This window comes from Caretta caretta, chromosome 20 (assembly GCF_965140235.1).
Source record: "Caretta caretta isolate rCarCar2 chromosome 20, rCarCar1.hap1, whole genome shotgun sequence".
Lineage (NCBI taxonomy): Eukaryota > Metazoa > Chordata > Testudines > Cheloniidae > Caretta > Caretta caretta.
Genome location: NC_134225.1, coordinates 23,278,357 through 23,304,458, shown reverse-complemented (window position 1 = coordinate 23,304,458; position 26,102 = coordinate 23,278,357). Strand labels below are relative to the sequence as shown.

The 26,102-nt window shown below is 62.5% G+C and overlaps 2 protein-coding genes across 3 annotated transcripts; both read left to right on the top strand.

Annotated features, from left to right (window-relative positions):
* The first annotated feature begins 627 nt into the window (after positions 1 to 627).
* Positions 628 to 12,429, top strand: LOC142069630 (intercellular adhesion molecule 1-like). Its single transcript, XM_075121480.1, has 7 exons — positions 628 to 847; positions 2,766 to 3,038; positions 3,597 to 3,914; positions 5,282 to 5,563; positions 6,490 to 6,768; positions 8,994 to 9,236; positions 10,515 to 12,429. Exons 1-7 carry the CDS (start codon positions 790 to 792, stop codon positions 10,730 to 10,732), a joined length of 1,671 nt encoding a protein of 556 aa, XP_074977581.1. The 5' UTR covers positions 628 to 789; the 3' UTR covers positions 10,733 to 12,429.
* A 5,772-nt stretch (positions 12,430 to 18,201) lies between these two features.
* LOC125627398 (intercellular adhesion molecule 4) lies at positions 18,202 to 24,173 on the top strand. Of its 2 annotated transcripts, XM_048831481.2 has the most exons (5): positions 18,202 to 18,326; positions 18,750 to 18,827; positions 19,234 to 19,506; positions 20,700 to 21,017; positions 22,050 to 24,173. In XM_048831481.2, the coding sequence occupies exons 2-5, from the start codon at positions 18,752 to 18,754 to the stop codon at positions 22,280 to 22,282; spliced, it is 900 nt and encodes a 299-aa protein (XP_048687438.2). In that variant the 5' UTR covers positions 18,202 to 18,326; positions 18,750 to 18,751; the 3' UTR covers positions 22,283 to 24,173. The 2 variants fall into 2 exon arrangements, with proteins under 2 accessions (XP_048687438.2, XP_048687437.2); XM_048831480.2 differs by lacking the exon at positions 18,202 to 18,326 and having other exon boundaries at positions 18,405 to 18,827.
* Positions 24,174 to 26,102: the final 1,929 nt, after the last annotated feature.

Below are 26,102 nucleotides of genomic sequence, written 5' to 3'. Positions count from 1 at the left end.
GCCATGTGCAGGCAGAAAATTTGCAAAAGCAGCTGTTGATTTTGGGTGCCCAGCCAGTGCTGAGCACTGGGCCGCTGTCAGTCAGACCCCTTTATGCCGTCTCAAGCTGGGCTCCCTAGATCGTGAGGAGGCTCCTGGCACCTGCTGTGGGGTTTGATCCCCTCTGGAGCGAGTGCGGGGGTTCATCCGACCGTTCGGGGGCGAGGAGGGTTGTGGCAGCATCTAGACCAGTATCTGTGATGGGGGGAGGGGGAAGTGGAGCATATAGACCTATGAAAAGTCAGGGAGGGGGAGAGACCCAAGGTCTGGTGGGGGGGGACCCCCTGGTTCCATAGCAAATAAGGCCCCTGGTGCAGCGTGTGGGGGGGGGCTTGGGGGGCACGACTGGACTGGGAATCCTGGCAGTATGGGATGGGTAAGCCACTATATTGTCCCTGTTGCTACATAATCAATTGTCAGGGCTCTGTCCCAACCAAGCCAGCCCCCCTGGAGGGCACCAGGGCTGGGGGGCTGGGGGACGGGGGCTGTGTGCCTTTCCCTGGGAAACCACGCCTTGGAAAGCCTTAGAAAATCAAAACTCCCTCAGACAAAGCAAGGCTGGAAATCCCCTCCTCCAGCACCGCTGAGAAAGGCTGGGGCTTCCGGGAACTGCACTGAACTCTGGTCTAAACATATAAAGCGGCTCTCAGGCAGCTCATTCAGCGCCTGCCGTCCCCACAGGACCAGCCCAGCTGCTCCCCAGGGAGGGTCCATCCCCGGAGCCCCCAGGAAGGGTTTGCCGGCAGTACCATGGCTCAACCTGTCCCTGTCCTGCTCTGGGCCTGGTGCGCACTGACAGCTCTGGCAGGTAAGCGGCCTGACCGATCACCTCTCCTGCAGCCCCCTGGCCTGGCGGGCGCTGCCCGCTGCACCCTGGCACCACAGGGTTTGGCTGGGTGGATCATGGAGCAGAAGAAGGGGGGGGTGTGTGAGACAGAGAGAGAGACTCCCCAGTGTTATACTCTGGGCGTGTGCACGCATCTCCCAAAGTGATGCTTGTGCCGAGAAGCAAAGTGTGTCCCCAGTGTTCTATCCACACAGTGTGTGTGTGAGTCCCCAGTGCTTACACAGTGTGTGTGTGTGTGTGTGTATGTGGGGGGGGTCTATGTCCCTAGTGCATATACTATGTATGTGTGTGTAAAAGTTTCCAGACCCACAAGTCAGATTCCACTCTTGTGCATCCTGCTGTGACTATGCCCGCTCCCCTTACTCCGGAGTGACTCTGGATCGATGCTGGCAAGCTGAGATTGGAATCTGCCCCTGTGCGTGGGGCTGATGAAGGGGGCCTGACTCCCAAGTGCGAGGGGAGCGCTGCCCCCATTGGATCTAGGAGTGTTTCAAGCTCGCTTTGCACGGGGGTCAAATGCATGGCGAGCCAGGCCGGGAGGTGGGGGTGGGGAAATCAGCCCCTAAATCTTTAGCGGGAATCTAGGGGCCGGATTCGACATGGACCTGGCAGGCTGGAGCGGTCGCACGCTGCAGGGAGAGAAAGTGCTTTTCCTCCTCCTGGCACACCCACCGCTCGCCATTGTTCAGCTGGCGGGGGGCCTGGGCCGGAGCAGGACTCAGAGGGTTGGAACGCGACACGAATAGTTTAGGGTGGTTAATTATGAGGCCAAAACTCCGGTCCCTCTTGGAGCAAAACTCCCACTGGAATCAACAGCATGTTTTCGCTAGATGAAGGACACAGAGTTCAGCCTGTTGAGTATTAAACCCAGCCCCTGTGCAGGGCCAAGTTCTGCAGGGGGGTTACAACAGGGACACGCTTGGCCCATTCTGTTTATTCTGTGTCCTTGCCAATTTCATATGATGGGCTTGGTGCCCGGCGGATGTAAGTCAGCGTCGCGCCACTGAAGCCGAGGGAGCTGGGTTGATTCCCACTGGCTGAGGATCTGACCTGGAATTCTTTGGGGGGGGCTGGGGGAGCCGGTGAAAGGGGAGACCGGGCTCCTGCCCCGGGGTAAGTGGCTGCTACTGCAAGCGAGGGCAGAGTCCGCTGTGGACGCTCTTTGGAATTCCTATGCCCAGCGGGCGCGGCTGGGCGGGACGAGGCCAGGAATTCCCCACTCCCATGACCCGGGAAAGCAAACAACTCAGGCCCAGGGCTCGGCAGATTGGTGCAAAGCCGCAGGCCTCGCTCGAACCCCACTGCAGCTGAGGGGCAGAGTGCAGAGGTGAGGGGGCGCCTGGCGGGCGTCCGCATTCAGCCAGGTTCCCGGTAATCTCGAGAGAGCGGCGAAGGGCTGCTGGCAGGCTCTGAGCGCTGGGAAGGAGGGTGGGGATATTCTCCTGGTTCCCCTGCACAATGCTCGCTGGCCGAGCTCCTCTTGCCCGGGGAAAGGCACGGGCAGGAGCGGGGCCTCGTTAGCACCACGTGGTTCTCTGGAAAGGGGCTGCAGAGCCCAAGTGCTTCCCCGTCACTCCGGCCCTCGACTGCGCCTCAGGCCGGGAGCTAACCGAACCCGGGCCCCTTTCCAAAGCGAGGGGGACGCTGGGGCCTTCGCTCAGCCAGCACCTGGCCAAGAGCAGCGGCTAGGTACGGCCCCCTTCGGGCCGCAGCGCAGACCCCAGCCATGTCCAGCCAAACCACCCTGCACCTCGGCGAGGATCGGGCCCCGCCAGGGAAAAGGGGCTGGGCTCACCCACTTGCGCTGTGTGTCTCGCCCGCTGCTTTGCCGTGTGCGTGCCCCGGAGGCGCAGCGTGACGGATCCGTTTGCCGTTCCAGGGGCCGTGCGGGGCTCGTTCGACGTGAGCGTTTTGCCAGAAGCTCCCATGGTGGCGTACGGGGGGGCCGTCTGGATAAACTGCAGCACCACGTGCCAGGATCCTGACGCCAGGGGCAGCCTGGAGACCTCGCTCACCAAAACCGACGAAAAAATTGGACCCGGGTGGGTGGCCTTCCTCCTCAAAAATATCACGGAGTGGGCGTCGGCCCCCCAGTGCTACTTCAGCTGCCGTGGCCGTGTGAAGGTGGTGTTTGCAAACATCTCCGCCTACCGTAAGTGCCGCTGGCTCCCAGCTGCAGGGGTCTGGGGCGGCTTTTGTGCCACGGAGACTTTCTGGGTGCAGGGTTGTGCCAGAGAAAGGGGAAACTCGCTGGCAGAAAATAGGGTACGAGCTGTGATCTGGCCCTAGGGCAGGGGACTGGCTGGCTCGGGGGGCAGAGAATGGGACATGGGCCTTTCCCCTCTGGGGCCACTGGCTCCGCTCCATTAAGCCAGGCAGCACCGGCGAGTAGTTACCCTCTGGCGGCCGTTGGGTGGAACGAGTTGGTGGGTCTTAGTCCGGCTCCTGGCAGGGCAGGAATCCACATCCCAGCCCCCTGCCCCACTGAGAGCTCCGGCTGGCCGGTCAGTGAGATGGCTTGGCTCTCGCTGCCAGCAGGGCCCGCTCTGGGGCAGGGCCCTGCTTGTGGGGGAGCTGCCCTGCGGCTCAGCCGGCCTGGGGTGCAGGAATGCACCTTCCAGGCTCTTCCCCCAGGAGGTGGCTTTCAGCAGCACCCGGGTCTACGGGATCCAATTAACCAACCTTCGGGTCCTTCCCCCTCTGGTTCCAGGGGCGCCGGAGCGGGTGGGGCTGGAGCGGCTCCCGGAGCTGGAGCTGGGCCGGGCCTATAACCTGACGTGCCGGGTTCTGAACGTGGCGCCCGTCAGGCACCTCACCGTGACCCTCCGCCAGGGGGGACGGACCCTGCACACGGAGACCTTCCAGAACCGCACCAGGGCCGGACCCGACGACGTCACGGTGACCAAGGAGATCACCCCTCAGCAACGGGACCACGGGCAGGAGGTCACCTGCCACACAGCCCTGGACCTGACGCCGCACGAGCCGCACTTGGAAAACAGCTCCTCTGCGGTGGAGCTCAAGGTTTATGGTGAGTTCCTGCAGGCCCCGTGTGCCGTACACACCGCTCCGTGCACCAGAGACCCTGCTCTGTCCTCCGTGCACCGGAGACCTGCTTTGTGTGCCAGACACACCGCTCCAGGTGCTGGCAGTTCAGGGGACACATGGGCTTTGTCTGACTGCCCAGCTCCCTGCACCCCCGCCAACATTCACACCCCCTCAAAGGGGCAACAAATGCTCCCTGGCCAGGATGAAGTCTGTGCTGTCCTGGGCCCGTTGATGCCGGTCCCAGGTTGGGGGCTGAGATCTGTTCTCCCTGGTGGCCGAGATTTCCGGGGCTACCCCTTTGGGAGCTCCCCTAACGCCGACTGATGCGGCTCCTGCTCTTTGCACAACCAGAGCGTGAGGTCCCACATCACCCTGCTTGCGAGTTCCACCCGGCCCCACCAGGCCCAGCTCCCTGCACCCTGGGGCTGGCTTCTGACATGCCGAACACAGGGAGCACCCGTGGAGGGTTCACAGCTATCTAAAGGGATGCCACCCATCTCCCATGCCCCACATCGAGGGGGGACGTGTCGTCACGTTGCCAAAGCGCTGGGGGTGGAGGCTCAGGGCCGAGGGTACTGTCCGAGCCCAGGGAGGGGCACCCCACCCACCCATCAGAGGGAGGGTCCCTAGGGGGTGGGTTGTCTCACCCCCGCAGCACGGAGTTCCCCGCAACACACAGTCGCTCGGGAGGCATCAGGCTCATGCTTCCCCTTTGGGGTGATGGTTTCTTCCCCTTTTTCAACCTTCCCCTCCACGTGCCTCGTCCCCTTCAGGGCCTGGCCTGGCCGGAGCAGAGGATGGCAGAGCGTGCTCGGGGCTGCTACGGGGCTTTGGTGACAGCAGGGTATGGAACGGGCCAGGAAGTTCAGAGATGGGCCATTAGATGGGCGGGGGTACAGGGATGGAAAGAGAAGTGTGTGTGCACAGTTTGGATGTGGATAGGAAGATAGAGGGGTGCAGTCTGGGCAGGGGATGGACAGACAGCTGTAGGGGACAGTGGGGGGATAGAGAGAGACGAGATGGGGCTAGAGGACTAGGAGGGGGGACAGCACAGGGCTAGATAAACAGGTTGGTAGTTAGATCTGGAGCAAACTGCATCTCAGCATCTCCTGGGGGCAGGTGCTTCCCAAACCTGGAGAGCCCTTACCCCAAGGATTTCACAGTCTAACTAGACAGAGGGTGGCAGGGGAAACAGAGGCAGAGAAAAGGGAAGGATTTGCCCAAGGCCGGTGGCCAAGCCGGGAATAGAACCCAGGTGTCCTGAGTCCCAGGCTGCTGGTCTGTCTACTCGGCTACATGCCTCTGAACGTTTCCCTGATGCCCCGCGATGGTTTTTCTCACCTGCTGCAGCTCTCCCAGAGGAGCCCCAGCTCCAAATCTCCCACCATATAGAGGTGGGCGACAAGGCGACCGCCCGCTGTGACGTGACCAAGGTCTTCCCTGCCGCTGGAGAGGCCCGGTTCACCCTGTCCTTTGGGGGTCAGCGCCTGAACTTCACCGTCACCACGTCGAATGACACGGCCACAGCCCAGGGCGAGGTTCGGTCCCTGTCCGCAGGCGAGCGCCAGCTGACCTGCACCGTGTCCGTGGGGCCCGTGTCCAGATCCGCAGGGCAGAGCGTTCTCGTGTACAGTGAGTGTCTGGGGGTCTCCCGGCCACGCCCAGAGCGGGGCGTGCCCAGATTTCGGGGGCTCGGCAGGTGACGTCTGCACTGTGGGCCAGGCTGGCGCAGAGGCTGGGCAGATCTCTGTGGGTTCACCTCCCACGGAGGCTGGTTTCAGTTCACGTCGGTTCCTCCCCTGGACTTTCCACTGGAAACTCAGCCCCCCGGCCCAATTTCCCACGGGCCCCCCGGCCCCAGATCCCCTCCCTGCTCCCGCCCCCAGTCCTAGCCTGGCTTGGGACTTGTCTCCCGACAGACCCTCGGTGGGGCTCTGACCTGGCTCCCCTTCCACACGGGTGCTCCACTGAGCCGGGGATGCTCCCATCAAACCATTCAGATCACCACGTCCGAGCAGCTGCGTAGCCCAGGCCAGGGAATTCCTCCCAGCAACTCCAGAGAGTAAGAGCCGCGCTGGGCTGGAAGGGGAGTGGGCAAGGCCACCGAGCCCCCCGCCATGTGGAGACTGGGGTCAGTCTGCCCCTGGCCTGGCCTGCCCCGCTAGGGAGTGGCAGGTTCATACCTTGACGCACGGCATGAGGAGCGGGCGCTTCCAGAGAACAGAGCCCTCACCGGCCGGAGCTGGAGGGGAGATGTGGGGGGAGCCATGGGGATTTAGGTACCAGTCCATGCATGGAGCAACTTTCAGGAGGAATTTGGGCCCACGTCCTCAAAGGTACTTAGGTGCCTAACTCCCATGGGATCTGGGCCTAACTCCATTCGGGATCTGGGTGTTAACTTGAATGGGCCAGGTATGTCCAGTGCCCCAGCTGGCTTCGACCCTCTCACGCGTCCGATCTCGAGGGAAGCGTCCTGCTGGGGGGGGCCAGCGGGCAGCCCCTTGGAGGGGGGATCAGCAGCCGAGGCCAAACTGCAGCTCTGTCCTGGTCCCTTGCAGGTCTCCCTGAGCCCATCCTGGAGATAACTGAGTCCCAGACCCACGTTAACAGCAGCGTCACCGTTACGTGCCGTTCTCCTGAAGCCCACCCCCCGGACGTCCTGCTCCAGCTCAGAGACGCCAAGCGAGTCCTGGTCCGCAGCGCCCCCGCCCAGCCCCTTGTGGACTTCCCGCTGACGGCTGGCGAGGAAGACAACGGGAGGGAGTTCACGTGTGAAGCAAGGCTTGCCTCAGCCAACCAAACCATGAAACGCACGTCTGCCAGGCTCACTGTCCTCTGTGAGTACAGGGGCTGTCTTAGGTGCTGCTCCAGCCCCTCACCACGGCCCACGCTCTGCGCTTACCCCCCTGCAGTCAGGAAGCAAGGCCCCCTTTTCAGAGATGGCAGCTGAGCCCCCCAGAGCCTCCGTGCCTCAGCCAAGGACTCTAACCCAGGGCTCCTGGCCCATCCTCCCGCTCCGCTCCCACAAGCTTTTCTTCAGAGGCACTCGGCTGCTCTCCTTGTGCCTGCGACCTGGGGCGGCCATTCCTATGCAGCAGCTGCCAGAGAAATGCTGTGGGTCCAGTCAGTTCTTAGATTTAGGGTATCAGGGCCCCGTCGCGCCGGGCGCCACCCAGACCCCAGCCGAGACCAGGGCCCCGTCGCGCCGGGCGCCGCCCAGACCCCAGCCGAGACCAGGGCCCCGTCGCGCCGGGCGCCGCCCAGACCCCAGCCGAGACCAGGGCCCCGTCGCGCCGGGCGCCGCCCAGACCCCAGCCCAGACCAGGGCCCCGTCGCGCCGGGCGCCGCCCAGACCCCAGCCGAGACCAGGGCCCCGTCGCGCCGGGCGCCGCCCAGACCCCAGCCGAGACCAGGGCCCCGTCGCGCCGGGCGCCGCCCAGACCCCAACCGAGATCAGGGCCCCGTCGCGCCGGTCGCCGCCCAGACCCCAGCCGAGACCAGGGCCCCGTCGCGCCGGGCGCCGCCCAGACCCCAACCGAGATCAGGGCCCCGTCGCGCCGGGCGCCGCCCAGACCCCAGCCGAGACCAGGGCCCCGTCGCGCCGGGCGCCGCCCAGACCCCAGCCGAGACCAGGGCCCCGTCGCGCCGGGCGCCGCCCAGACCCCAACCGAGATCAGGGCCCCGTCGCGCCGGTCGCCGCCCAGACCCCAGCCGAGACCAGGGCCCCGTCGCGCCGGGCGCCGCCCAGACCCCAACCGAGATCAGGGCCCCGTCACGCCGGGCGCCGCCCAGACCCCAGCCGAGACCAGGGCCCCGTCGCGCCGGGCGCCGCCCAGACCCCAGCCGAGACCAGGGCCCCGTCGCGCCGGGCGCCGCCCAGACCCCAACCGAGACCAGGGCCCCGTCGCGCCGGGCGCCGCCCAGACCCCAACCGAGATCAGGGCCCCGTCGCGCCGGGCGCCGCCCAGACCCCAGCCGAGACCAGGGCCCCGTCGCGCCGGGCGCCGCCCAGACCCCAGCCGAGACCAGGGCCCTGTCGCGCCGGGCGCCGCCCAGACCCCAGCCGAGATCAGGGCCCCGTCGCGCCGGGCGCCGCCCAGACCCCAACCGAGATCAGGGCCCCGTCGCGCCGGTCGCCGCCCAGACCCCAGCCGAGACCAGGGCCCTGTCGCGCCGGGCGCCGCCCAGACCCCAACCGAGATCAGGGCCCCGTCGCGCCGGTCGCCGCCCAGACCCCAGCCGAGACCAGGGCCCTGTCGCGCCGGGCGCCGCCCAGACCCCAACCGAGATCAGGGCCCCGTCGCGCCGGTCGCCGCCCATACCCCAACCGAGATCAGGGCCCCGTCGCGCCGGTCGCCGCCCAGACCCCGGCCGAAACCAGGGCCCCGTCGCGCCGGGCGCCGCCCAGACCCCAGCCCAGACCAGGGCCCCGTCGCGCCGGGCGCCGCCCAGACCCCAGCCCAGACCAGGGCCCCGTCGCGCCGGGCGCCGCCCAGACCCCAGCCGAGACCAGGGCCCCGTCGCGCCGGGCGCCGCCCAGACCCCAGCCGAGACCAGGGCCCCGTCGCGCCGGGCGCCGCCCAGACCCCGGCCCAGACCAGGGCCCCGTCGCGCCGGGCGCCGCCCAGACCCCAGCCCAGACCAGGGCCCCGTCGTGCCAGGCGCCGCCCAGACACAGTCCCTGCCTCAGGGAATGTTCCCAAGCTAATGAGACGAGCCAGCCGCAGGAAGAATCCCTCGCCCCATTTTACAGATGGGGAACCTGAGGCCTTCTCGTGACTATTGGGCTTTGCCCCAGGGCCAGGGTCACACCGGGCGACCATGACAGAGGCAGGGCTTGACCCCTGAGCTCCCAAGTCCAGGCTGTTGCCTTGCACGCAGGGCCCCCTTGCTGCCCCAGAGCAAGGCCTGCTGGAGCCAGGCGGGGCAGTGGGGAGAGCCCAGCGAGGAGGCACGTGTGGCAGGGGAGAGACGCCATCCTTGGCAGCAGCCCCGGGGGCAGGCAGGAGATGGGGATACACGGCACTGGGCAGCGTAACCAACTGCCCCCTCTCGCTTCCAGACGGGCCCAGGATGGACGACTCCGGCTGCCCCAGGGAGTGGACCTGGAAGGAGGGGACGGAGCAAACCTTCTCCTGCCAGGCACAGGGGAACCCAGAGCCAGCCATGATGTGCAAGAAGGACGGGGTGCCCTTCAGCATCGGGGTGCAGCAGCAGGTCAGGAGAGAGGACGCCGGGACATACCACTGCGAAGCATTCAACAGCTACGGCTACGCCAGCCGGGATGTGACCGTCCACGTGGAGTGTAAGTAGCCTTTGGTGGATCCTCCAGCAGGCGACCTGGAGGGTAGGCTTGCAAAAGCCCCAAAGAGATTTAGGAACACAAGTGAATGGGTCTCTTAGGTAAAATCCCATTGGCTTTCCATGGGATTTAGGAGCCCAAACGGCCCCCAAAGCCACGGGGGCTCAGTATGGGGTTCCGGGCTGCCATTCTCCGGCCTGGTGGCCTGCTGGAGGTCAGACTGGCCGGCCCAGTGATCGCGTCTGGCCATTCCATCGGTGTGGCTTGTACTCTGCAGGCTCATCCAGGGCACAGCTCCCCACCCCCAGGCTCAGGGGGTGCATCCTAGCATCACTCCCACCCCGAAGAGAGTGGGGATGGGTCCAGCATCCTGCAGCCTGGCGGTTTTCAGGTTCATCTCTGTCCCAACTCATCCTCCTACTAAATTATGTGTAATATGGCAGAACACTGACCGAGACCAGGGCCCCGTCGCGCCGGGCGCTGCCCAGACCCCAACCGAGATCAGGGCCCCGTCGTGCCGGGCCTGCCCAGACCCCGACTGAGATCAGGGCCCCGTCGTGCCAGGCGCTGCCCAGACCCAGACCGAGATCAGGGCCCCGTCGCGCTGGGCGCTGCCCAGACCCCAACCAAGATCAGGGCCCCGTCGCGCCGGGCGCTGCCCAGACCCCGACCGAGATCAGGGCCCCGTCGTGCCGGGCGCTGCTCAGACCCCGACCGAGATCAGGGCCCCGTCGTGCCGGGCGCTGCTCAGACCCCAGCTGAGATCAGGGCCCCGTCGTGCCGGGCGCTGCCCAGACCCCAGCTGAGATCAGGGCCCCGTCGTGCCGGGCGCTGCTCAGACCCCGACCGAGATCAGGGCCCCGTCGTGCCGGGCGCTGCTCAGACCCCGACCGAGATCAGGGCCCCGTCGTGCCGGGCGCTGCTCAGACCCCAGCTGAGATCAGGGCCCCGTCGTGCCGGGCGCTGCTCAGACCCCGACCGAGATCAGGGCCCCGTCGTGCCGGGCGCTGCCCAGACCCCAGCTGAGATCAGGGCCCCGTCGTGCCGGGTGCTGCCCAGACACAGCGTGAGAGACAGTCCCTGCCCCAGAGAGCTCACCATGTAAACAGGCAAAGAGTGGAAGGGGAAACGGAGGCACTGAGCGCATGAGTGACTTGCCCAAGGCCAGTGGCTGAGGCGAGTGGAACCCAGGTGTCCTGAGTCGCAGCCCACTGCCCGCAGCCCTGCCCACTAGGCTGAACCAGCTCTTAGTCCTCCTCGGCCTCGCTCCTTCTGTAACAGATCTCAACGTCCTGCTGTTGGTCCTGGTGCTGCTCGCCGTGACCGCTGCGGTGACTGGACTCGGCGTGGGGATCTACCTGTATTACCGCTCCACAAGAATCCGCAAGTACCGGCTCAAGCAGAAGCAGGCCAAGCCAGCCGAGCAGGGCAAGCCGGCCGAGCAGGTGAGCCTGAACGGGGCCGCGCAGAACACACCTGAAGTGGAGCACAGAGTCTAGGCCTGGACTGCAGGACTCGGAGCTCTGGGGCTCCTCACTGCTGCTTTCCCCCTTGGCCCATGGGGAGGCCCCCGTTAGCCCTTGGGATGCTGGGCAATGCCACGGGACTGGGGGTTCATGGCCTCTGCTCTGGCAGCACGGGGCCCTCCCTTGCACACACCCGCTGCTCTCCGCAGAGCAATGATCAGAGGGAGGGAGGCGTCCGGAGCAGGACAGACACCCCCAGGACGTCCAGGCCTGGAATCTCCCATGTCCTTGGCTGGAGGGACGTCTGGCTGCAGCTGAGATCTGCCCCGCTGGGGAAGCAGGTGGCTGGGAGACCCCGGTCCCAGCAGGAAACGCCTAGTAACAATAAAGTCGGAACAGTTGTGCGGGGAGGGGAACAGCGCTAACGGCCACCTCTAACCGCTTCTCCCAGCAATGGGGAAGGCGCCTCCGAGCCGCACACAAGCTCTGCCCCAGCTGGGGAGGCGGCCGCCCAGGTCACGACGTGGAGAGACCCACGGGATCACTGTGAAAACCGTTCGACACTAATGAGACGGGCTTTGGGATCGCCGGGTCTGTGCAACTGAGACGGGCCATGGGGTCCGTTACTCGCATCAGCTGAATGGCAAAACCCTCTGTCCCCGCATATCCCCAGCCATGGAGTGGACTCAGGGACACCAGGCTCCCTCTCCTGTGGGGGCTGAGCCAGGCGCGGCGTGGCAGGGACCCCGGTACAGGGGCGGGGAGGTCAATGACGTTAATAACTGTGGAAGCGAAAGCCCCAGTCAGTGTGAAGAGAGCGTAAGGGAGAGACTCTGGCAGGGGGCGAAGGGACCTGTTCTTATGACCCAGGCAACCGCTGGTACATTCCCCTGCGGGACTTTTCCCACCACGCGGCTTGTTTGCTGTTGTCAAGGGGCTGGGGAGCAGCTGGCCCTGGAGCCAGCAGAGTTAAAGGGTCAGTGGCATTTGCAGAGTGCCTCGGGGCCGGGATTGCCAACAGAGCCCGGCACGTTTGGGCGGCATGAAGGAGCTCTTGGGCCAACCCGGCGGTTCTCGGGGTGCCTCTCTGGGGGCTGGCTCTGGGGCGCCCGCTCGGAGGCTGGGTGCTGAGCCCCTGGGACAGTCCAGCCTTTCAGCACGTCACCCCTGTGCTGAGCCCAGCAGGTCAGGCCCGGGGCAGAGAACAGAAGCAACCAGCCCTGGAGGCTCTGCCATGCAGGGAATTGATCAGGGGCCCTGTGCTGGAGTGATCCGAGGACCGGGGGGTCCAGGCCCCACGCTACAGAGGGGAAAATTCCTGCTCTAGCCCCACTCTGACAGCCCTGAGCCGTGAGTCAGACTCACCCGCCCAGCAGCTGGGGGAAGGAGCCGCTCAGAGCACTGGCCCAACCCCGCCGGCGTCCTGCCAGGTAACGCCGTTTTGCACTGGGGTAAGTAACAGCAGCAAGGTGCAAGGCAGAGACCCGGCCCCGCGACGCCCTGGAGCAGGCCCCGGGCACCTGGCAGCTGCCACACTACAAATAAGAAGCAGCCCAGAGGCCTGGGGCGACGGGAGCTTTGCCGACGGGGAAGATTGTCCACCTGGGTTGAGCCAGGAGCTAAAATCACGGAGACCCCAGCGCGGGCCGGCTAACGAGAACAAGGCTGTAAAGCACCAACGGGGCTGGTCCTGCTGGTGCAAATAAAGGGTGTAAATATTGTCAGCGTGACCCGCCAGCTCCCCGTGCCGTTACTGGGGCGGGTGGCCGGAGCTGATCAGAATAGTGCTCCTGGCAACCGTGCAAGCGTGATCCTTCATTGTTCACGTTACATAGAGCCCTCAGCCAAGGGCCCCGTCGCGCCGGGCGCCGCCCAGATCCCCCCCGAGACCAGGGCCCCGTCGCGCCGGGCGCCGCCCAGACCCCCCCCGAGACCAGGGCCCCGTCATGCCGGGCGCCGCCCAGACCCCGGCCGAGACCAGGCCCCGTCGCGCCGGGCGCTGCCCAGACCCCCCCTGAGACCAGGGCCCCGTTGCACCGGGCGCCGCCCAGACCCCGGCCGAGACCAGGCCCCGTCGCGCCGGGCGCTGCCCAGATCCTGGCTTATATTGAGGGTCGATCGTGCCCAGTTCCTCACTGATCCCAACCAGGACCAGGGTCATATTGTGCTGGGCGCTGCAGAGACACACAGCGCGGGACAGTCCCTGCTTCACAGGACTCACAAGCTAACTGTGGAAGGGGCAGGAGGGGAAACTGAGGCATGGAGAGCCCCCCCCCCGCCCCGAGGTCACCAGCAGAGCCCGGAATAGACCCCCGCTCCTGGCTCACTCGGCTTTCCACCACCAAACCGCATTGTCCGCACCCGCAGCCCCCCCTAGTGATGGCATGGGGAGCTGCACCCCATGCCTGAGAGATTGCGAAACTCAATCGCCCCCTTGTTTCAGAGCAGCCGCCAAGTGAGTCTGTGTCCGCAGAAAGAACAGGAGGCCTTGTGGCACCTTGGAGACGAACACATTTCGAAGAGCATAAGCTTTTGTGGGCTACAGCCCCATGCATTGGGTGCCCCTTGTGTGGCTCCTGCCCTGCCCGGAGCCCGTTAGACTGAACGCACGGTGCCCATGGCTCACGGTACGGCTGCCCCAGCCCCACTCCATCCCTCCCGTGCTACCCGCGCTGCCCCTTCCTCCAGGGGCGTTTGGCACCTGCCCTGGGAGTCTGGCGAGACCCCAGCATGACTAGTGCAGAAAGCGGTTGCTGCCCAGCAGGGGACAAGAGGGCTCACGACAGGCAGAGGGCTGCAGCTGGCCACTGCAGCAGGAGTGGATTCACACCAGCATGTTTCACCCCCTTCCCTGCACCACTGGGCAGCGTCACCATGGTGCTTGCAAACAGCTGCCACGTTCCAGCTCAGAGGTGGATGCATCTCAGTGGTGGGTGAAGTCACTCCACCCAGGAAGGGTTGTCTAGGGGAATGACCTAGTGGTTAGAGCACTAGCCTGGGCCTCAGGACAGGTTCAGGTCCTGTCTCTGCCATAGCTTCCTGGGTGGTCTGGGCCAAGTCTCTGTGTGCTTCAGTCTCCGCATGGGCCATAGTGGGCTAACAGCCCTGCCCTGGCTCCTGGGGGCGCTCTGCAGAGAGGGAGGAGGAGCTGCCTGGATCCCCGGGCAATGGGGGCCAGAGCAGGGCAGGAGCTCCGAGCCCAAACTGAGCATCCAGGGGCATTGCCATGAAGGTGCTAAACGTCAAGGCATCCAGCGGCTCGGGTGAGATCCAGAGCCACACAGAGCGGTCACCAGCACGCTCCCTCCCGGGCTAGCAGGGAGCTGGTCCCAGCACACACGTGTGTGCACGCACACACACGTGTGTGCACACACGCAGCCGTTGTGGGGAGGAAGCAGCAGCTGGGGAAGAAATGAAAGTGAAAGGCGTGTTGCCTGCCTGCTCTGCCAGCCGGAGCCCTGGGGGGGGGTCTGGGCCATGAGACACACGCTTGCCAGCACAGCCAGCCCTGAGCCTAGCAGAGCTAGGACGTGCCTAGGACATCCGAGCCCTGGGGGGGGGGGTGAAGGGGAGGGGAATGGGCTCTGGGCAGGGACAATTAGGAGCCAGGCCCCCCAGGGGGGAGCAGAAGGTTTAACCCCCACAACCGAGCAGTTAAACCAGCCATCATCGCGCCAGGAAAACATCGGGCGAGGGGTTTGCAGGAAGGCGTGCGGTGCGCTGAGCGTGGGGGCCTGGCGCCCGTGCAGCCAGGCCGTGGGGATGGGTTTATGCCCTGGCGTGTACAGAAAACTGGGCTCAGATCCGGCCGCTCCCTCTCACAGCCGGGCGCTGAGCAGTTACATGGGGAGAGGCCCCTCCCAAGCCAGGCGGCCAGCGGCCAGGAGAAGGCAAGGCTGGCCCAGGAAGAGGGAGGGTGTGATGGGTTGGACCCCCCCCCCTTCTGGAATGTCACCTCACGTACTGGGGTGTCACTGAGCCCCTCCTGCTCCACCAGCCTCGGTTCCCCCTCCCTGCTTTGGGAATTAGGCTCTCTGGCCCCTTGTAGCACACACAGGTAGGGCCACAGCCCGCTGCAGACACAGACTGAAGTCCGCTCTGGGTGAGAGGACTCCCCCAGTTGTCAAGGCTGAATCCCCGCTCTGTCACTCTGAGTGCAGGAAGTGGGGGCCCGCAAGGTTCCAGCTTCTCTCTGACCTTGGCTTGGTAAATGCTGCCACCACCCAAATGCAAAAAAACCCCTTTGAGCCCAGGAAGGCGCACTTGGGAATTCCTCCCTGGGGGGCACCCTCAAGCCCTTTCACCCCCCTCCGGGGAAGAGCTGAGAACGAAAACAAAGGAAATCAGCTGTGGCCACCAGCTAATCAAACAACCTGCACAGGCCTCGCAGGACACCAACAGCCCCGGTCCTGGTCTTAAAACAGCTAAATTTTATTAAAAACAAAAAGAAAGAAAATCCATCTGGAACTGAGGCTTTTGCTAGATTTTAAAGAGCAATTCCAAAAATCAAGCACCCAAAGTAGCTTTCTTGGGGGTTCAGCTTAAAGGTTACAAGCAAACAAAAGCATCTGGGCTTAGCACAGAGTCCACAAGCCAAAATAAGAAATAAACCTGATAGCGTCTAACTAAACATTCCCTGTCCCAATTTTTTTCTTTTAGGTATGGAAAATACTTGTTCATACCTGGTTCAACCCTTACACGGTGTGACGAAGTGGGACTGTTCTTAATGTTTCCTCTGAATAGTGTGGGGGTGCCTCAGTTTCCCCTAGGCAGTTCTTAAGTATCTAGGTGGTGGGGTAAGGGTGTATGATCATTGCAGAGCCCTAGAGGGCATGTGTGTGCAGGAGTCTGGACACAGAGAATGGGCGACACCCTGTTTCCTGGCCACTGATGGCCTGGGCCCTTCCCCCCCTGCAAGGTGAGAGCTGAAGGGTTGGAGAACAAAGGAATCAGGTGACCTCCTGGCCCGGGAAAGGAACAAAGCCCAGAGGAGGAGGGGCTGGAGGGGTTTTTCAGTTTGGGGCTGGCTGGGACATGGAGTGAAGTGCAGACGTGGTTGTCTGGCTCACTGCCCCCCAGAATGGACCCAGCTGAGGGGTCCCGTTCTCTGCACCTGCAAGCTCTGTTTTAGACCATGTTCCTGTCGTCTAATAAACCTTCTGTTTTACTGGCTGGCTGAGAGTCACGTCTGACTGCGAAGTTGGGGTGCAGGACCCTCTGGCTTCCCCAGGACCCCGCCTGAGCGGACTGGCTGTGGGAAGCACACGGAGGGGCAGAGGATGCTGAATGCTCCGAGGTCAGACCCAGGAAGGTGGAAGCTGCGTGAGCTGTGTGTCCTGAAGACAGGCTGCTCACAGAAAGGCGACTGCCCCAGAGTCCTGACTGGCTTCATGGGGAGCAGTTCCAGAGCATCGCCTGGGGACTCCGTGACACACGGCATTTCTGCTTATAGCATCGCTGCTCCGTGTCCCTGCAGCCCAGAGAACAACAGACAAAGGGAAGTTTCTTTCCCAATGTAAAAAGTTCTACCTTCCCATTGGCTCTTTTGGTCAGGGGCCCACTCCCTTTTCTTTTACCTGGGGGCTTGTTAACCCTTGGCTGCTAAAGCAAGCAGAGAACAGGCCGAGTGGGATTTTCCAGCTAACTGGCTGGCTAGTATCCATAAGGGAGCTCACCCACCCTTCATTTATCACACACATGCACACTCCTTTTGGGAGACAAACCCAAAATAATACTGTCTTGTGCTGTATAGAAAAATTGGCACAGCGCAAGTGTAACACCCACAGACCCCAGCCGCGGGGTTGAACCTGGGACCTCTGGAGCTTAGTGCAGGAGCCTCGAGTGCCAGAGCTAAAAGCCAGCTGCCCATTAAGGACATTCACTCATCTCTCTCGCTAGGCGGTCTTGCTGCCACTAGCTGGGCCAGAACCCCACCCCCAGGAGGTGTGTGCGATACACCAGCTCATGAAAATCCACCCTCTCCCTCAAGGTGACGAGAGATGCACACGCCTTCTTGCCCCCCCAGGTAGAAATTACATCAACTGGGTTTAATAACAAACAAAACCAATGTATTGACTACAAGAGGCAGATTTTAAGTGGTTCAAGGAATAGCAAACAGAACACAGCAAATCACCGAGCAAGTGAAACAAAACACGCAAGCTGAGCTTAACACACTCGATAGGTAGGGTACAAATTAGCAAATTCTCACCCTGAGTGATAAACAGGCTGGCAGAGTCTTAAGGCACAAGCTGCCTTGGCTTTCCCAGGTTTTAAAGATCTTAGCCTGGGGCCAGCACTTCCCACAGTTCAGTTCTTGTTCCTCAGGTGTTTTCAGGTGTGTTGTTGTCAGGAGAGTGAGGCCCTCACATGTTGTCATTGTCCCTCTTTTATATCTCCCCCCACTTGCTGGAAAGCTCTTTTGTCATGACCCCCAGTCTAGAGCTGTCTCGGTGAGGTCTCTATTGCACACAGGTCCTGGGGTGACCCTTGTGCTTGGTGCATTTCCTCAATCAGCCACCAACATCGTTTGGCCTCACCCAGCGTAGCACGTTGGAAATACAGAGACATGGTCAATACTCCCAGCTCCACCTACGAAAATGCTCCATGCACACCCTTTGGATAAACACAGTCAGTAAATCGTAACCTTTCCCATGACATCTCACCAGACCCATCCTGCATAAAGTATCTCTCTGTTATGCCTTATTCATATCATAACCATATTTCGATGAAGAATACGGGGTGTAATGTCACAGACGGTCCCAACTCTGCAGAGCCAGGAGCCAGCATGCTCTGAGAACCAGCCTTTCACAAAGCCAACTGGAGCAAAAGCTGGTCGCCCAGAACCTGGGGGCCCAGCTGGCCGTGAAGGCCGGAGCCCCCCACAGCAGGGGGCAGGCTGGGAGCTGCTCCAAAGGCCATGGGTGACTTGTCTTAGAAAAGGGCTTTTATCCACGCTAGAGGGGTACAGCCCACGGGGTGGCAGGAGGGTTAGTCTCTGTCACTGGCCTGTGTGGCTCCCCCTTGCTGGTTTGGCTCTGGCTCTGGCTCGGCTAGTAACTAAAGTTTGAGTTGGTTTTACCCCGGGCAGGGCTCTGGGGCACCCATTGGGGGGGCCGGGGTGAGCTGGTAACAGGGGGCTGGTTTCACGCATTGGGGGGACGACCCAGAGGGCGACGGTCTGAGTCTCTGGTCGGTCAGAACTCGGGGGGGGGAATGGAGTTGGGGAGACTCGGTGTGGGGAGCTCCATGCTGTCGCACGGCCGCATAGCGCCAACCACTGGTGTGTCCCCCCTGCCCCCAGGCGTTTGCCCTGGCTGGGGCCGCAGCGCAGCCGGTTGGTGGGAGCCCCCAGGGCACTCCCAAGGGCACTGCCCCGTGATGTCTGCGGCAGCCAGAGGTCCAGTGCGGTGTGGGCACACGTCCCCGTGCGGGTTTTCCCTGAGCCGGTGGCAGGGCGGCTGGGGCGGCCGCCAGGGACGGCGAGGGAGCACCGCGCCCAGGGCAGTCCGCTGGCTGAGGGCTCCCTGAGACGTCCCTTATCTCACCCAGCAGACGGCAACGCACACGCTCCCCCCGCGGTGGCTGCACCCTCAGCCCTCCATTCCAGCCAGCACCACCGTCGCCGGGGGTAAGGCTCCCGGGGTCTCGCCCCGGCTCTGGGAGGGCAGCGGGGTCTAGTGGTTAGAGCTGGGGGGGTGGGGGCTGGGCTGACCTCTAACGAGCGGGGATCAGGAGGGACCTGTCCCCACAGGGTTCCCATCACTGCCTCCTGTGGCCAGTCTGGCAGCGGGGGCTGGAGCAGCTGAGGCTGGGCTCTGCTGCAGACCAGACACTGGGCTAGACGGGCCCTGGGCTGAGCTGCCCTGCGCATCATCTCCCCATTTCCAGCTGCAGCGGCTCAGTCCCCACCGCCCCGCCCCTCCTCGCAGCCCAGGGCGCCCCGGCAAGGCTCCCGTTGGCGTCAGTGGGCTTGGACCCGGCCCCACGGTGCCGATGGAAAACCCAAGCCCAGCTCCCCCAGCTCCTGCTCTCTCTGTCCCTCTCTCCTCAGCTATGAGACCCCAGTGGCTCCAGCATCCCTCTCCCGGGGGCTGCCTGACGTGGCTGCTGCTTCTCCTGGTGCTGCCAGGTAAGTGCCCCCCCCCGCACCCCCCAGCTCAGGCTGTGTGTCCCCAGGGAAATGCTAGCGGGACCGGCCTGGGCTGGGAGCGCCCCACTGGCAGAGGTGCTGACATCCATTTGTTTTACTCATTGTAAATGAAGGTGCCTTCTTATAGGATCACTAGGAGAGGAGTGGGGCCTAGTGGTTAGAGCAGACAGAGGGGCTAGGAGCCAGGACTCCTGGGTTCTCTCCCCAGCTTTGGGAGGGGAACAGAGTCCATTGGGTAGAGCAGAGGGGCCAGGAGCTAGGACTCCTGGGTTCTCTCCCTGGCTCTGGGAAGGGAGTGCGGTTTGATGTTCTGCTTTCTCAGTTCCACTGGGCTGTGTCCCCCAGAGGTGTAGCCACAGCGTGACAGACCCACTTACCATTTCAGGGGCCACGCGGGGCTCGTTCGAGGTGAGCGTTTTGCCGGCAGCTCCCGTGGTGGCGTACGGGGGGGCCGTCTGGATAAACTGCAGCACCACGTGCCCGGATCCTGATGTCAGGGGCAGCCTGGAGACCTCGCTCACCAAAACCAACCATAAAAATGGACCTGGGTGGGTGGCCTTTCTCCTCAAAAATATCACGGAGTGGATGTCAGCCTTTCAGTGCCAGTTCACCTGCCGTGGCCGTGTGAAGATGGTGTTTGCAAACATCTCCGCTTACCGTAAGTGCCGCTGGCTCCCAGCTGCAGGGGTCTGGGGCGGCTTTTGTGCCACGGAGACTTTCTGGGTGCAGGGCTGTGCCAGAGAAAGGGGAAACTCGCTGGCAGAAAATAGGGTACGAGCTGTGATCTGGCCCTAGGGCAGGGGACTGGCTGGCTCGGGGGGCAGAGAATGGGACACGGGCCTTTCCCCTCTGGGGCCACTGGCTCCGCTCCATTAAGCCAGGCAGCACCGGCGAGTAGTTACCCTCTGGCGGCCGTTGGGTGGAACGAGTTGGTGGGTCTTAGTCCGGCTCCTGGCAGGGCAGGAATCCACATCCCAGCCCCCTGCCCCACTTAGAGCTCCTGCCGGCCGGTCAGCGAGACTGGGCTTGGTTTTCACCTGTCAATATCCAAGAGTGGGCGTCGGCCCCTCTATATGCTACTTCCCCTGCAAAGGGCAGCCGTGAAGGTGTCGGTTTATCGTAAGTGACTCACAGAACGGGGCTGCTGGCCGGGGTCTGGGGGCAGCTTTCACGGGGTGCATCCCCTGCTCTGTAGGGAGTCCTGGGGTCTCTTATGGGAGAGGCCATGCTCTGACCCCCAGCGGTAGGTGAATCGCCCCTGCCAGGCCCTCCCCAGCTCGGGTCCAATGTGGCGACTGGTGCCCAGGGAAAGTTGCCGGTGACACAGGGCTCCGGCCACCCCCCGAAAGAGACAGGCGACCCCCGGAGGGGTGTGGTGGGAGAGGTCAGCCCCCCCGGGGGCGTGGGCGGGAGGTTCTGCCAAGGCCCAGGGAACAAGCGGACCCAGGGAGAAGCAGCGTTTGGCAGATGGCTTTCAGCTGCCTCCTCCCTCGCAGCAGGGCAGGCAGCGGCTGCAGCCTCCGGGCCTGGGCTGCACCTCGCCATGCGACGGTCCCGGCTGCATGTCTCCGGGCGGTGCCGGGGCCCAGCGGATGGCAGCCCCGCAGGGGAGCTGGGCGGCTCCTGTCTGGAGGAGGGAGATAAGAGCTGCCTGAAGGGGAGAGCCCGGGGGCAGTTTGAAACGCAGCCCAGCCGGGAGCAGTTACCGAAATCGGGAGGAGCCACAGCCCGAAGCCAGGGGCTGAGGGGGCTGGGAGCCGGGCTCTTGTCCCCCTGGGGATAGGGCAGGGACGGTCCCCGTGTTGGATTCCTGCCCTCAGGCTGCCCGTGACTCCATGTCTGTCGTTCCAGGGGCGCCGGAGCGGGTGGGGCTGGAGCGGCTCCCGGAGCTGGAGCTGGGCCGGGCCTATAACCTGACGTGCCGGGTTCTGAACGTGGCGCCCGTCAGGCACCTCACCGTGACCCTCCGCCAGGGGGGACGGACCCTGCACACGGAGACCTTCCAGAACCGCACCAGGGCCGCGGCCGACGACGTCACGGTGACCCAGGAGATCACCCCTCGGCGATGGGACCACGGGCAGCAGGCCACCTGCCACGCAGCCCTGGACCTGAGACCACGTGGGCCACTCTTGCAAAGCAGCTCCTCCGCGGTGGAGCTCCAGGAGGCTGGTGAGTTCAGGCTCACGCTGGGCCGTGGGGACCAACCCGGTGCTGGCAGCTCAAGTCGCACATTTAACGGGATGTGGGTCAATTGCTCCTCTCCCCCAACCTCAGAACACTGAACTGAGGGAAGGAGCCAGGCAGGGAATCCCGCTCTAAAGCCAGGGCCAGGCTGGTCTCATCTGGCACGGCCCTGGGTGGCCCCCGGGAGAAGGCTACGTAACCCACGCTAGTGCCCTGCAGCGGTGTCCCCATCCAGGGGGTGCAGCATATACAGAAGTTTACAGGTCTGCTGCAGCTGGTTGCACAAAGCCAGGTGTTTGTCACAGGAAATGTGGGAAAAATTCAGGGTTAGTTTGGTTTTATTTTCATCAAAATGTACGTTTAAAAACAACGCAAACGGAAAAAGTTCCATCTCCGAGAGCGAGTTTTGGCTGAACGTGCCCGAGGCCCAGCCTCCTCTCTGCACTGTCTCACAGCTGGCTTGTGGAAACACCGAACACCGAACAGCCCCGGCCGAGATCGGGTCCCCCCTTGTGCCGGGCGAAACCCCTGCATGAAAGGGTCAGGTTTTTAAAAGCATTTGGGCACCTAAAGATCCAGACAGGTGCCTAGTGGGATTTTGAAAATTGCCAGAACAGGGAGGCTCCTAACTCCCATTGGTTCTCTGGGAAGGTTGGGCATTGTGCACCTACTAGGTGCCTATCTGCATCTGTAGGTACGGAAATATCTTTACAAGCCAGCCCTAAATCCATTGGAGCGAGGCAGGCTGGGTGCTCAGAGCTGGACTGGCTGCTAGATGGGGACAAGCTCCACGTTGCCTCCGCATGGCCCAGGATCTTCCCTGGCAGCCCGGTGGCAGCAAGACTCCTCCTGAATTCCTGGGGTTGTTCTCGGGCCCGACTCGGGGGCCGCAGTGAAAACACCGGGGCCGTATTTTCATTTTGTTTCTTTTACCAACATCGTTTACCGACCCTGCGAGGGACATTCAGGGGTGTTTTGCAGAGAGGGAATTTAACCCTTTTCTGTCTCCTTTTCCAGAGAGCCCCACGGCTAAAATCATCGCAATCACGGCCATCACCACCGTACTGGCCATGCTGCTGGGAATTCTGGCCTGGGGCCTGGCTCGGCGGGGCAGGACCCGGAGAGAGGCAGGGCCGGAGCCTGGGGAAGCAGCGCCAAGCTGGACGGATTTCGAGATGGCCCAGGCCAGCGCAGAAGATGCCCCAGCCGAGGGAGGCAGCTTGAATTCTGCTGAGGACGCTTCCCCATAGAGCAGACGGCGGAGATCAGCCAGGCAGTGGGCACGGAGCTCAGCCAGGCAGGTGCCAAGCGACGTCGCTCACACAGGAGAGCACCGAGACTGTGGGACGGGGGCCACGTGCTGCGCAGGGCAGGTCGCATGCTTCTAGTTCATGTTGCCAGGTGCTCCCCGGTTTCCCATGTGCCTACCTTTGCCAGACTTCAACCTTTCAGGCTGAAATGTGCCGGGCCAGGTCTGCTCCGGGCTGGGCTTTGTGTTGAAAGTCTCTGTAGAAATGTTTGAAAGGGAGACTAGGCAGAAATACATCGCTTGGGCTGTGCTAAAAAACCTTCTTGCAGCTATTCAGTGGAGAAGCGCTCGCCCTCGGGACGGACCTTGTGCTGTGGCTGTGAAAAACCACCCACGTCTGGCCTGGTTCGGAGCCGCCGCGCACACGCTTAGCAGGGCGCTGCGGGCTCATGCGGCTCCTGTCATAGCCTCAACGGGCAGGCCATGGGCATTGGGGATCTAACGCCTGGTGAGGAGCTGCAGGGGATCCAGTGGCTCTGGGCAGTGGTGTTGGTTCAGGTGAATTTCCCATGTCTGGGGAGCGGCTCTGGCTGGCCGAGCATGGGCGGCTGCTCTGGCAGAGGATGGCACCTGGTATGGCGCGTGGTGAGGAACGTCCCAGGGCACCGAGTCAGCATGTCACCCATTGTGGGGGAGAAAGGCTGGCGAATGCCTGGAAGGGGCATTGGGGAGAGCTGGCATCACGGCGGCCCTGGAGCACCTGCCCTTCTGCCAGGACAGCTGTGGGTAGAGGGTGGCATCCACCGGCGGACACTGGAGAGAACTCAGCTCGTTCCATGCCAGGGCCATAGCCAGGGCTCACACGGGAGGCAGCGTGGCCTAGTGGGTGCGGAGCTGGGCTGGGACTCGAGAGCCATGGCATAGTCCTGGCTTGGTCCCACGCCTGCTGGGGGACCTCAGGCAAGGCACGTCCCTGCCCACCCATGGGCTGTTTAGCCTGGGAACTCTTTGGGGCAGGGGCTGTCTCGTCTCGCTCTGTGTCTGTAGAGGACCCTGGCATGGAGCAGGGCTGGCAGCATATAGTCCCGTGCCAGGTGCTTTCCCGTGCCCCTTGGCTGTCTTCCCAGCTGATCCATTCAGTGAACTTCCTCCCTTGCTCCTCATTGTCCATAAGTCTGGGAAGGAACAGCCCAGCGCAGGCAGCCAAAGCAGAGCCCAGCCCTTCCCGTGGCTGATTAGAGGTTCAGGGCTGAAGCCGGCTGCTCAGGGAGGGGGCGCATCGTAGCTGAGCCTCTGGGGGGGACAAGCGATGCAACCATGTTGTCTGCAAACATCAGGAAGATGGAAACTCCAGGAACCTTCGCCAGACTCGCCCAAGGGACAGCGCTCCTGGCCTCAGCCAGACGGGATCTGGGGACCAAGGCACACGCCCAGTGGTGCCATGGACACTTCCCAGCTTAGGCTGCTCAGGGCCTGACTCCCAAGGGCCGGCACTGGGGCTGGCCAGAAACAAGAATTCCATTTCGCCAAAACTGTCACAGTTTCCAAATTGTGCTTCCGTCTGCCCTGGCACGGCAAGGAGCCCGCACGAAAGCTGCATGAACCAACACGAGAGAGAATCAGACAGAGAAGTGTGTAGGGGGTGGACGGACAGACAGAGGGGCGCATAGGGGGATAGGCAGACAGACAGGTATGTAGGGGGAAGGACGGACAGACAGGTGTATAGGTAGATGGATGGTGTCATGGAGTCCCCGGGCGATGCTCTGGAACGGCTCCCCACAAAGCCAGGCAGGACTCTGGGGAGCCTCCTCTCTGGGAGCAGCCTGTCTGCAGGACACACAGCTCCCCCGGCTCCACCTTCCTGGGTCTGACCTCGGAGCATTCAGCCTCCTCTGCCCCTCCGTGCGCTTCTGTCACGGAGTTCCTGGGCGATGCTCTGGAACTGCTCCCCATGAAGTCAGTCAGGACTCTGGGGTAGTCGCCTTTCTGTGAGCAGCCTGTCTTCAGGACACACAGCTCACACAGCTTCCACCTTCCTGGGTCTGACCTCGGAGCATTCAGCATCCTCTGCCTCTCCGTGCGCTTCCCACAGCGAGTCCGCTCAGGCGGTGCTCCTGGGGAAGCCAGAGGGTCCTGCACCCCAACTTCGCAGTCAGACGTGACTCTCAGCCAGCCAGTAAAACAGAAGGTTTATTAGACGACAGGAACATGGTCTAAAACAGAGCTTGCAGGTGCAGAGAACGGGACCCCTCAGCTGGGTCCATTCTGGGGGGCAGTGAGCCAGACAACCACGTCTGCACTTCACTCCATGTCCCAGCCAGCCCCAAACTGAAAAACCCCCTCCAGCCCCTCCTCCTCTGGGCTTTGTTCCTTTCCCGGGCCAGGAGGTCACCTGATTCCTTTGTTCTCCAACCCTTCAGCTCTCACCTTGCAGGGGGGGAAGGGCCCAGGCCATCAGTTGCCAGGAAACAGGGTGTCGGCCATTCTCTGTGTCCAGACTCCTGCACACACCTGCCCTCTAGGGCACTGCAATGATCATACACCCTTACCCCACCACCTAGATACTTAAGAACTGCCTAGGGGAAACTGAGGCACCCCCACACTATTCAGAGGAAACATTAAGAACAGTCCCACTTCGTCACAGCTTCCCCCAGCGAGTCCGCTCAGGCGGGGTCCTGGGGGGGCCAGAGGGTCCTGCCCCCAAACTCCGCAGTCAGACATGACTCTCCGCCAGCCGGGGAAACAGGAGGTTTATTAGACGACAGGGACATGGTCTAACAGAGAGCTTGTAGGTGCAGAGAACAGGACCCCTCAGCTGGGTCCATTTTGGGGGGCAGTGAGCCAGACAACCACGTCTGCCCTTCACTCCATGTTTCCAGCCAGCCCCAAACTGAAACTCCCTCCAGCCCCCCCTCCTCTGGGCTTTGTCCCTTTCCCGGGCCAGGAGGTCACCGGATTCCTTTGTTCTCCAACCTTTAGCTCTCACCTCGCAGGGGGGAAATGCCCAGGCCATCAGTGGCCAGGAAACAGGGTGTTGGCCATTCTCTGTGTCCAGACCCCTGCACACACCTGCCCTCTAGGGATCTGCAATGATCATACACCCTTACCTCACCCCCTAGATACTTAAGAACTGCATAGGGGAAACTGAGGCACCCCCACACTATTCAGAGGAAACATTAAGAACAGTCCCACTTCGTCACAGATGGACAGTCATGCAGAGGGACAGACAGATAGAGAGGGGGATGGACAGACAGTCCAGTGCATAGGGGGATGGGTGGACAGAGGGGAGCGTAGGGGGATGGATAGAGAGTTCTTTGAGGTGGTCAATAAACATGTGGACAAGGGGGATCCAATGGACATAGTATACTTAGATTTCCAGAACGCCTTTGACAAGGTCCCTCACCAAAGGCTCTTAGGTAAATTAAGTTGTCATGGGATAAGATGGAAGATCCTGTCATGGATTGAGAACTGGTTAAAGAACAGGGAACAAAGGGTAGGAATAAACGGTAAATTTTCAGAATGGAGAGGGGTAACTAGTGGTGTTCCCCAAGGGCCAGTCCTAGGACCAATCCTATTCAACCTATTCATAAATGATCTGGAGAAAGGGGTAAACAGCGAGGTGGCAAAGTTTGCAGATGATACTAAACTGCTCAAGATAGTTAAGACCAAAGCAGACTGTGAAGAACTTCAAAAAGATCTCACAAAACTAAAAAAAGCAGGACTTGTGGCACCTTAGAGACTAACAAATTTATTTGAGCATAAGCTTCCACTGAATGCATCCGATGAAGTGAGCTGTAGCCCACGAAAGCTTATGCTCAAAT

Coding starts and splice junctions, on each gene's coding strand:
- LOC142069630 (XM_075121480.1), top strand. CDS start 790: ATGGCTCAACCTGTCCCTGTCCTGCTCTGGGCCTGGTGCGCACTGACA. Junction 3,039..3,596: donor TGCAAACATCTCCGCCTACC/GTAAGTGCCGCT, acceptor CTCTGGTTCCAG/GGGCGCCGGAGCGGGTGGGG. Junction 5,564..6,489: donor GCAGAGCGTTCTCGTGTACA/GTGAGTGTCTGG, acceptor GGTCCCTTGCAG/GTCTCCCTGAGCCCATCCTG.
- LOC125627398 (XM_048831480.2), top strand. CDS start 18,692: ATGGAAAACCCAAGCCCAGCTCCCCCAGCTCCTGCTCTCTCTGTCCCT. Junction 18,828..19,233: donor GCTTCTCCTGGTGCTGCCAG/GTAAGTGCCCCC, acceptor TTACCATTTCAG/GGGCCACGCGGGGCTCGTTC. Junction 21,018..22,049: donor GGTGGAGCTCCAGGAGGCTG/GTGAGTTCAGGC, acceptor CTCCTTTTCCAG/AGAGCCCCACGGCTAAAATC.